Source organism: Zosterops lateralis (assembly GCF_965231275.1).
Source record: "Zosterops lateralis genome assembly, chromosome: 6".
In the NCBI taxonomy this organism is placed as follows: Eukaryota; Metazoa; Chordata; class Aves; order Passeriformes; family Zosteropidae; genus Zosterops; species Zosterops lateralis.
Window position 1 is genome coordinate 49,710,235 of NC_139761.1, and position 11,155 is coordinate 49,721,389.

General features: G+C 37.6%; 1 protein-coding gene across 5 annotated transcripts in view; it reads left to right on the top strand.

Moving 5' to 3' along the window:
- PLEKHA7 (pleckstrin homology domain containing A7) overlaps positions 1-11,155 on the top strand; it is a 160,563-nt gene that overhangs the window by 109,460 nt on the left and 39,948 nt on the right. For all 5 annotated transcript variants that reach the window (XM_083864062.1, XM_083864059.1, XM_083864061.1 and 2 more), the window contains 3 exons: positions 3,988-4,092; positions 5,854-5,926; positions 7,121-7,221. In XM_083864062.1, the coding sequence (XP_083720188.1) occupies positions 3,988-4,092; positions 5,854-5,926; positions 7,121-7,221 (279 nt within the window). The remainder of the gene's footprint in view (positions 1-3,987; positions 4,093-5,853; positions 5,927-7,120; positions 7,222-11,155) is intronic.

Consider the following 11,155-nt stretch of genomic DNA (forward strand, 5'->3'; position numbering starts at 1 on the left):
GGCAGCTTTAGACTTAGAATAAAGCTCTCACAGAGGCTTTGCCAGTACTTTGCTTCTCCATCAAGTTTGTTTTTATAAGATCCATTCTACTTTGGGTCCTTAATAAATACTGGAGTTTTATTTAAAATGAACCAACATCTTTCTTACATATGCTTTGTTTCATCATTGCATGTGTTAACAGGCTTGAAATCACTTCTCTTGTGTTGAAGAGTCAGAAGATCTGTTGATTCCTTCACAGCCTAACACAAAAATTATTTCAAGTGAACTAGCAGTGAGAAAAAAGGCTGTAACATAAATAACCTGTGTCCTCCACTTTCAGGTTGACTTTTGGCAGGTTGAAAGTAGATTTTAAGGTCTTTCCATCTATTTCTAAATGTTCTCTTCCCTGAATTCCATAATGATTCTTTCAAAGAGCGAGCTCCCAGACACAGACATGAAGCACAGTCACGAGGCCAGACATGTTCATGTTTTCTACTTAGCCATAGCTAATTTTTATTTTTTTAATGAAATGCTTCTCTGATTTGGTCCTGCTAATGCCATTACAGAATGGTGTATACATAGTGTTGGAATCCTGGCCAAATTCAGACTGTTGTTTTCTATAGAGCTGTGCAAATTTGGGGCCAGTATTTTGATGCAGGAGCTCTCCGAGTAAGTAATCTAAAGACTTCAGACCAATGCAGTCTATCCTACTCTTTGACATTTGAGGGGTATGGAGTTGAGGGAATGAAATGCAAAAGAGTATTTTGATAAACTGCAATGATTCTCTGTCCCAAAGATTTGCTTGTTCATAGCCAATTCAATTACATGATTAACCATATTAAAAGCCATTTATATTGATTATTAATTAAGGCTGTGGAGGAATAAGGATCTGTTTCATTTTGACAGTAAGGTACATTTGGAATTTAGTCTTTCAAAACATCTGGTGGTGTGAATGGAAGTTTGTAAATGTTACTGCGCCATGCAGGACTTTGGCCAAGTCAAAAATGAAAGCATAGTAGGGAACGTATTTATTATCTACATTTTGAGAGCATGTTTTGGGTGGATCCTGCATAACAGAAGTCATTGAATTGTTGATGACACTGGTAGTTGCTGGTGTTTCTCTGAGATAAACCAGTGAGGAATACAAGTAAAGAATGGGTCTAGCAGTGGTGGCAGGTGTGTGATGTGCCAGCTCTGGGACTCTGGAGGTGGAGTGGAACACAGGGTCTCATTCACAGCCAGTGTATGTGAATGCTCAAAATTGAGAGCAGGATTTTTGGAGAGTTTCAATTTTTTCTATCTGAAAAATAAGAATTTTATATTGTTTTCTTAAAGATACTGAAAGTATTCATAAGTTGATTTCTCAACACTGAGCTTTTTTGAGTTAAAGAGCTTGTAACTTAAGCAGGTGGCTTTTTATGGGTTGATTTTTAAAAAAAATTCCTTCAAGGTTGAAAGTTCCATTTTTATTATGCATATGTATTTGCATATTTTGACCAAAATACAATCTTCCTGTTTACTATTTAAAAAGTCTGTTCCAAATTAGTCTGTCTATACTTTTTTGTTTTAAAGAAAGAAAAAAAATATATAATTAAGTTAGCAACTTTCCTCCTCAGCTACAAGCTACCGTAAGAAAGAAGATGAGGCAGTGATGAAAAGAGATTTGAAAATTTTGGCTCTTGACATTTTTTGAGTTTTGTTGCAAAAACTTAGCAGTCATTCACAAGCAAGTCAGCATAACAAATGTACTGAAGTCAAAAGTGACTTTTGTGTCTTCAGTGATACAGATATCTGTGCTGAGCCGCATTTTTAAACTTATGACAGTGATATCAGAATAATTTAAGTTAGGAAAAGACTACTGCAGTGCAGAGATAGAGTTTAAAAATATACTTTTTCTTTTAAATCAATTTCTTAGTCTACTGCCAGTGGAAGCAAGGTGTGATGTGCAGCATCTGTTATGCTTTGTTTTATTCCAGAGCAGAATGAGATGATCAATACTGAAGATTATATGAGAATTTTAATTACATAAAGTATCCTAAAATAATAATTTTGTTTCCATTATGGGTATTGGATTGACATATAATACATAGCCTTTGGAAAAATTTTCCTGCTCCTATGCCATAGAAATTGTTTGGTCTTTTGACCAAGTCCAAGACTGATTTTTCTACACTGTAGTCTGCATTTAAAAAAAATTTCTATCAGAGAAAATGCTTTATTAAAAGATCTGATTAAAAATAACCAAAATGCTGCTGTAAGACTAGATGAGCTACCCTTCAGCTGCTCCTTGGTTCTTCCACCTGTCCAAAGATCTACAGATCTAAATTCTGTACATTTTGTGAAATGATTTCTCTTCAGCTGCGAAGTATAAATAAAGCAAAAACAAAATAAAAATAGATTTTTGACTTTCAGAGCTTTAACAAATTTGGGCCTCATTATTTTTTGTCACACTTTCAATGTAGCTGTTGCATCTTAACATTTGGCAACAATTTTTAAAAACTCAACTGTATTGCTTACTTCTCATTTTTCTTGAGAACAGCCTGTATTTGGCTGTGTTTGCCCAAAGCCAGTGCTCTGCAGCTCTGAGTGCCTCAGCACAGGCAGAGACACAGCCTGGGAGATCTCAGTGATACCATCCTTACCCGACCTTTGCTATGAACTGTTTTTTGCCAGCTGGATGGCAGGGGCACCTCCTCAGAAACCTGTTTTACAGCCTGCTCTGCTGGGTTTGTGCCAACAACTGTGGCCAGGTATGGACTTTTTCCTCAGGTGACCACCTGTGGTGTGCTGGGGCACTGATGGGTCTTGTGTAGGCTCTCACTGAGCTGCTGGGGAAATCCTGCCCTTTGACAGCTCCTCACAACTGTTCAATCTACCTCACTCTTTCATATGCTACAGCACCAAAAAAGAAGTGCATTTTTTTCATACTGATTATAGTATTAACTTAACACTTCATTAAGACAGGAAATTTAGTGCAGATTGGTAAAGTCTGCACAATCCAATCAACAGAACCCATTTAAAGTTATAATATTTTGCTAGAATTATTTACATTATATGCTGTCTTCTAGTCCAGATGTTGCCTGACTGGCAGGAGCAGTACACAGAGATATTTTTCTGATGTTAGCCCTTGTGTATGATGAGTATTCTTGTTCCCAGAGCTTTGTTTGCCTGCAGCCCACAGAGCATCTGTATCCTGAGAAGCTCAGAGATTAGAAAGAGAGACACTGTAGGAAAGAATTTGGACAACTCTTTTCTTGTAGAAGTTGGCATCAACTGTAAGGGCAGTCTGTCCTAAAGCAATTGGAGGAGCAAACTGGGCTGAGGCTGGAAAAGAACAGGCTAATTACTCATCGAGTGATTCTTGCTTTTTCACAGGTGGATGGGCCTTGCTTGTTTGTTTTTGAAATAGTTTTGTCCATGTGAGGTTTCATTAAGACACAAATCATTACCTTGTGAATTCCACTGACTGCCGTGTGTGTCCCTTCCCTGGTAGTTTTACTGTCTTCTCCTTTTGTTTGTAGGGCCAGAGTCCAAGCATTTTATTAAGCTGTCAGTGTTGTTTGAATTCAAACAGGAAAGGAAAATTAAAATCCACAAAAAAAACCCCATCAAAAACCCCCCAAAAACCCAAACAAAGAAGAGCAAGAGCAGGATTCATCTGCTCAGAGTCATGTGCTTGTAAGAGACTCATGCATTATTGTCCAGAGAGATGTGCGTGCAGCTCTCAAAAATACTTGCCAGGAACACTAAAATTTCCACAGTTCTGCCTTTGTGACTTGACACACCAGTGCTGCTGCTCTTCAGCAGGAGCTGGCACACCATCCTGATGAAAGTGGAAGATTGACTTTACTCTGTTGTAAATATCATTACCTGTTTACTTGCCCTTGAAAATGCCATGAATACTTTGTTGCTGTGTAATGAAGCATAAGTTATTGCAGTGAGAGTATTCGTAATGTGAAATGAGTCTCAGTACAGTTCAGAAACCACTGCTACATTTATACTTCTTTACAGGTTGTGAAGACTGGAAACAAAGTTCACAGCTTTGGGAAGAGGGAACAAGCTATCAGGAGGAATCTCAATGTTCCTGTGATAGTAAGAGGCTGGCTGCACAAACAGGTATGCATGTGATCGCCTGTTTCTGTTCATGTACTTCAATGCAATCATCAAGGAAGAGCCAGTGCCTTCCAAGGAAATGAGAAAGCAGAAGCTTGAGTGTTGGTGGCACAGGGCAGTGTTGGGTACTTTCCACAGGCTTTCATAATGCAGAATTCATGCTTGGCAAGAAAACCAAGATTTACAAATGGGTTTGTAATGGGATTTAGAAAAAGAAACTGATAAATGGACATCTCCATCACAGCTCAATATTGAGGCTATAACATTGTTATCTAAATCTGGTTATTTTCCCTGGTTTATGCTGCTGGCTTGTTGTCAGGGTGATCTTTGACTCTCTCAGAACAGTGAGCCTGAGGTTGGCTGTGAAGGCCTTATTCTATTTACTTGGTTATGCCCTTCTACCCTTTTCAAAGGCTTTATTCTGGTCCCTATGCCTTTTCGTATTCCAGAAGCAGGAGGGAGAAAATTACAGCAAATGAGGACCCGTTCACCACACAGTGCTGTCACCAAGACCAGTAGCCAGCAGAGTCTGCATCATGAATTTCATCCAATGAACAGAATTTTACAGCTGCTATGTCTTAAACTCTTAAGCTGACAGAAACACAACTTTGAGTTTAATAAGTAAATAAAGCTGTTTGTTGTAGGGGAATAATTCTCCTGCTTCTCATTTGACAGCCTGTGTCTACCAGATTATTACCAGAGATCCAGCAGCTAGATTTCAGGGTGGGCAGGAGAAGGCTGGAATCTGAGGCTTACAGTTATGGTTTTACATGCCCGGGAACGTGAAATAGCTGACAGCTGTCTGCTTCCTCCTGAGTGGAGAGATGTAATTCTGCTGTGTTCTGCTCTCAGCTCTGTTGACATCCACTACCCAAATCCATTAGTTTTCAGGACAAAATCAGAACTCGGACACAGTGTGTGTTGGCAGCCTTGTAGCATGAAAATGGGAAGGGAAGAAAGTCCTTCCATACTTAATTTGATTGCAGAAGGGAGGGGGAAAATAGCTAGAGAAATGTAGTGTATCCTATTTCCTTGTGTCCCCTAACCTTTGCTTGTAAGCCCTTAAAACCTGAAGGTGCTTTTTGTGCTGCTGGTCTCATCAAAGCCTACCCAAGCTGAAGAAGTTGTACTTGCCTGGGTTATAGTCTGGGAATTTTAAAAGCTTCAGAAATTAATTTCAATGCAAATATTACTCATTTTGACAAGGTTATATATATCTATATCTATATATACCTCCACAGGCATATTATATTATACTTCATTAAAATTTGCACATTATGCATCCTGTTTTATTTCCTAAGGAATATTTGATTAAATTACATTTTAGGCTTGGGTAACATATGGTGATTGAATTATAGGATATCATTGCCTCAAATGTGAGGTCATACTTCACAGCTGTGTAGTGATTTTCATTTTGATCTGCAGGCAATCTTTGTTGGAGTTTGTGCCATCCAGAAACACACTTTGGTTCTTTATTGCAGATAAAATAAGCATTGGTTGTGTACAAGGTTAATCTGAATGCTGTTTGGGATGAGGGTTTAATTAATGAAAATTAGCAGTTTGAATATTCTGCCCTCATTATTTTATAGCCGGATGTTTTGCCTCTTATCTTTCTTAGTACATATATTTGGCTAAGATATAAACCATTTGTTTTGCAATTAGCAGTCGTATTTAGGTAAACTTCTGGTAAACTTCTCCCTGGATCAGCACTGTGTCTGTTACCTTTCCTTAAATGAAAAGTGTGCCACATTTCTTGCATTTCAGGATAGCTCTGGAATGCGGTTATGGAAGAGACGATGGTTTGTGCTTGCTGATTATTGTTTATTTTATTACAAAGGTGAGTAGATATTTGCTGTCTTGAGTTAGTCTGAACAGTTCACCTGTACAAATCGTGGTGAATGCATGAACTAACTGAACTCCTCAGATGAAGTTAGTTGCTCTGAGATGAACAGTGAAACAATTGCTTGGCCAGACATCTTAAATGTACAGCAAATTCTAGGCCAGAGTAGGGGAAGCAAAGGATGCTGTATGATATTTTTTCACGTAATTTGTGTTTGGTATATGCCATGGTTTACGTTGCAGAATATTTGACTGGAATAAATAAGATCTATCCCATCTTTGATCTGTGTTCTGGCACCTACTAGCTTGCACTTGGATGTCTGAGTTTTTTGAGAATGCTCTCAAAAATGGCCAGATCAGGACATTGTCCCTTGGATTAAAACTGAACTAAAGCAACAGTGAGAACTTCTGAATCCAGTAGTTCTACCAAAAAAAAAATATTAGATGTGATCTTAGACCTAACTAGGTATTACTTAATGTTATTTTCAAGTTTTGAATACTTCATGTGCTACAATTTTGGGAAATCCTTACAGAAACATCAGTCTTGGAATTCATATATCTAGACGCTGCATTTCTGCTGTTGATCATTTGGAGCCAGCAGTAAGAGCAGTTTCCTAATGATAGAAATTAGCCTAGATTAGCCTAGTGCTAAATGGAAAGTCCACCATGTTTTGCAGCCTGTCACTGTTCATTTGGCACAATAAGCTTTATTCTTGAAGTCTATTCTTCTGGCTGAAGCTAAAAAGCAGCATCCAACCCCCACCCAAAAAAAAAGGAAAAAACCTCTATAAAAACCCAACCTGATGAGGAAAACAAACTCCAATCTTTTTTTCTTTAACACATTTTTCTGCATGTATCATTGGTGTTGAGTCATAAGTGAATTTGCGTCAGAAGGGACTTCAGGAAGTGTCCCATCACAGTGCCTGGTGAAAGCAGGGTCAGGAAAAGTCAGCCCACGTTGCTCAGGGCTTAATCAAGTCAGGCATCGAAAAGTTCCAAGGATGGAGATGGCACAGCTTCTTCCTTGGCCTGTGCCCCTGTTGCTCTGTCCTTGGGAAAATGCTTTTCCTTATATTCAGTCTGAGCCACTGTTGTTCCTACTTAATGCCTGTTCTTTGTGTTCATAAAGGAGAATATCTTGTTAGCCCATTGAGCAGTGCAGGGAACTAAGTTCTATTTTTTTATTCCACAGACAGCAGAGAAGAGTCTGTTCTGGGGAGCATCCCATTGCCTAGTTATGTAATATCTCCAGTTGGACCTGAAGATCGTATCAATCGCAAATTTTCTTTTAAGGTACATTTGCAAAGCTTATCAGCTTATTCATAGTTTATTTGCATTAGAAAAGCTGCTGTTGTAAACAAGAACATCATCTGTTTTCCTGTTTTACTTGTTACTAGTTTTTAAAAGCAGACAGGTGTATTGACTGCCTGTTCAAATGTGACATAGCACTTTTGTTTTGCTTATGAATTGACATTCATGTCTGTTACTTCGTAAGTGTCCTCAGAGCTTAATGAAGTGTCTCTGAGTAAAGAGCCTGTTTCTAAAATCAGAAATTAGTATTGACAAGTTGCTGTTTACAGATTGGAAGAAAAGTTGTCTTATTTACTTTGTAATAGAGTGCTTGATCTCATAATGGGCTGATGTCTGTTTGATTTTGTTGTGTTTTTTTTTAAAAGAAAAGAATCGACTCAGCTCTCACAATTAGAAAATGACACCACTTAGTCATCCTGAGTGGTATGGACTTTTTAAAGGAAAATGTACTCTTGTTTGATATAGTTTGTGGGTGGTTTTGTGTTCTTTCTTTTCTAAAAATAAATATAATTGTACAATTTACAGTTCTAGTCTTTGTTACATGAAATAAAACATATACTTCTTAATAGTGCAAAAAACTGACTCTGAATGGTTGTCAAAACTGCAGCATTTAAGCAGAGTTGAGAAACTTCTGTGCCTGTGGCAGATTTAAAGTCAGAGCAGAACTTGTTTTTCTATCAAGCAAATCAGCTATGTAAATTTAAAAGTAATTTAAAAATCAGGTTTTGATCAGGCATACTTTAGGAGATCTAGAAGGAATCTCTGTTTAATATTTTCTGTGCTGAAATGATGAAGAATGTCTGACTTTCTCTTGCATTTTGATTTTTTGAGCTGTTTTAAAATTGAGACTGCCTTTTATTACTTTCAGTTCTGTGCTCAAGTGGATGATGGTTTGAAATTTATTAAACAAATATTAACTTGGGAAATGTGTTTAAAAAAGACCCAGTGCACTTTGTGGAAATGTTTATTGTACTTTTTCAAATGCACTGGGCATGAGATATCAGGATAAAGCTACAAAGAAATCTTTGCTTAAGAAAAACATTCCACCTCCAGTATTTACTGAGTGTGATTCATAAAACCCTCCTTTTCTAGAGCCTTTTCCTAGGAGGAAGCACGTACTCAAAGAGAGGAACTCAATGTACTCTTTCTTCTAGGGTTCCTTGCTTTTGATTTTATTCAAACAATGTTTACACACGCTCTTAAGTCACGACTGGCCAAGTGGAGTGGAATCCCTGGTTTGGACATGGTTAAACCTTTCCAGAAGCAAATGTAGACTTCCCCTGTTCCTTTTAGGTTATCATATCTATATGAGCTCTACCAGGTATTTAATCTGAGATTTCTTCTGAAAATATCGTGAGCTAGTAACCTGAGACTTTCAACACGGGGTCGTTACTAAAAGGTTGATATAGATAGAAATAGGGTGTTGATAGTAAAAGAAAGGTTATGCTAGAAAACTGTAAAAAAGTTAACATTTCATGTATCAGTTTGTCAGGCCAGTTTTAACTCTGCTGTAGGTGTTTGATGACTGACTGCAGGCTGGATGCTGCAGTTTGATTTTATTTCGACCCAGCTCCAAGGGCAGCAGGAGGATTTTGTGCAGTTCCTGCAGTGCAGACCCTGTCCAACACCGATGTTTAGTGTTCACAGAGCTGGCTGTGGGCACCCCACAGCAGGAACACACCCGTGCTGGCATTCATCACTCAGCAGCCATTACCTTTATCTCATCTCTTCAGAGCACCTCAGGACCCAGAGTGTAGATGGACATTCTGTCTCGCAGCATAGCGCGGCCAGAAATAGAACACACACGCAGATTAAGCCCAAAAGAAAGATAAGACTATTTTTGCATTTAAGACCTGAATGAGTGGAAGAATGAGCCATAGCACTTCTTACATTTGACCTGTTCTTTATTGAGATTGTTGTAAATCTGTTACAACAGAGGGATTGGCTCTCATTTGGAGTGGCAATGAGTTTGGAAGCTAGGGACAGAGCAAAACTGGAAAAAAGTTCACCTCTTTCATTTGCGAAACTAGAGGAAGGAGATTTGCTAAGCAAATACACGGATGCTTTTTACATACGATTTGGTTAGAAGGAGGCTTGTAAAATGCATGCTCTCTGGGGTTTGTCTTAAACCCTGCAAAGTGTTAAAATGTGCACTGTAGGAGTTCTCAAAATCCTTTTCCCTTCATCATTCCTGAGGTCCAGCCTAAGTTTTTGTGTTTCTTTTGTGGGTGTTTAACAATTACAGGCCTGCAGAACTGCATACAGACTTTCAAAATGCAATCGAACCCATACTTTGAAATAGAACAGTATGTGCATTTAATTTTTTTTTTTTTTTTTTTTTTTTTTTTTTTTTTTTTTAGGAACTTTGCTTTTAGGTCTCTATCTTGATACAATTTTTTGAGTCTTGACAATTTTTTCACTTCATTTATTTGTGCCAAGCAAAGTGCTGTGACTAGCTGGAAGCCACTGTTATTAAGCTGTGTGTGAGCCTAGATTTCAGGATCTTTACTGCATATTAATTCAGCACCTTGCATCCTAAAGATATTTAGTTAATCTAATAGCTGCATTTTAAAATAATAGTTGGTACCAATATGAGTGAGCACAAATTCAGTGTTTATATTTTAATGTGAAAAGCCTTACAAAATATTAGTATAATATAGCTGAAAACACTTCCTGTGATTAACAGAGAAATGACTGTACTTTGTAGTAATACAGTAATTTTGGACAGGAATAGTATCGGTTTGTGGAGGTTTGTGTCATCACAATCTCTTTAGAGGCCTTGTTGTCCTCTAACATGAATGTTATTTTTAACTGGTATTTGTTCATTGCTTAGACTGCTGAGCCCATGACACATTTCCTATCTGTTTCTTTAATCTCACTGGTTTTCCTAAAAAAAAAAAAAAAAAAAAAAAAAAAAAAAAAAAAAAAAAAAGACATAGTTTGTTTATGTTCTCTGAATCCGTGTTGCTTCTTTAGGCTCCCATATTGCTCTGGGTCTGGGGAGTCAGATGAAGAAATGCCAAGGGTTGTAAATTTGAGAGGTGCTGTTTTTGAATTTGAAAGAGGGGTAGGGTTCAAGCTTCTAGAAATCCTCAAGAAGCTCAATATTATTTAAGGGTAAAAGATGAGTTAGGTTGTAGGGGGCTGTTGTTGAGTTTGTAGTGAAGGCTCAGAGTATTATTTCAATTTTTGCTCATAAAGGGTTCATAAATATCAAAATTCAGGAGAAGGAAGAATTTCCTGTATATTATAGCTTATTGATAGAACTAACTTGGAGAGATTACAGTTATTAGAAAACTGTTCCCTTAGTTATCCCTTTGTTCTGTGAATGGTGGCTTTTCTCTCTCAGGTGTTTTGAACAAGTGGAGATGAACATAGTATCTGTAGGCATTAAGGCATTAGTTACTTTCAGTAGAGACTTTTGTTGAGTTTTTGGGTTTTTTTTTTTTATTTTTGTTTTGTTTTGCTGATTTTTTAAAAAATTTTTAAGGTGAATCTTTTAATGATTTTAACTTGTTTAATTTTTTGTCCTTGTCTTGTCCTGTTAATATGCTCTTGGGGTTTACTGTCCATTTCTCCTACTGTGCACTATGGGAGAGAGGCTGCTTTCCTTCTCAATCTATCCACATTAAGGCATCTGAATGCGTGAATAGGTACCAATATTATTTTTTCACTGTTGTGTGTATGGTGTACATGTGAGCATGTGCTGTGTTATAGGCTTTTTAGTATGCTGTAGCCATCCTAATAGCTTTGGCTTTAAAAAACAATCCCAAACCCAAAAGACCTGCTAGCTTCTGTCTGCCAGCAGGGACAGCTACAGGACGTTGGCACAAGGTGTCTTTCTTGCATATAAAACACACTACTAATAAATAACTGAAATAAATTTGAATTTTCCCTTAACTAGTGTTACATATTG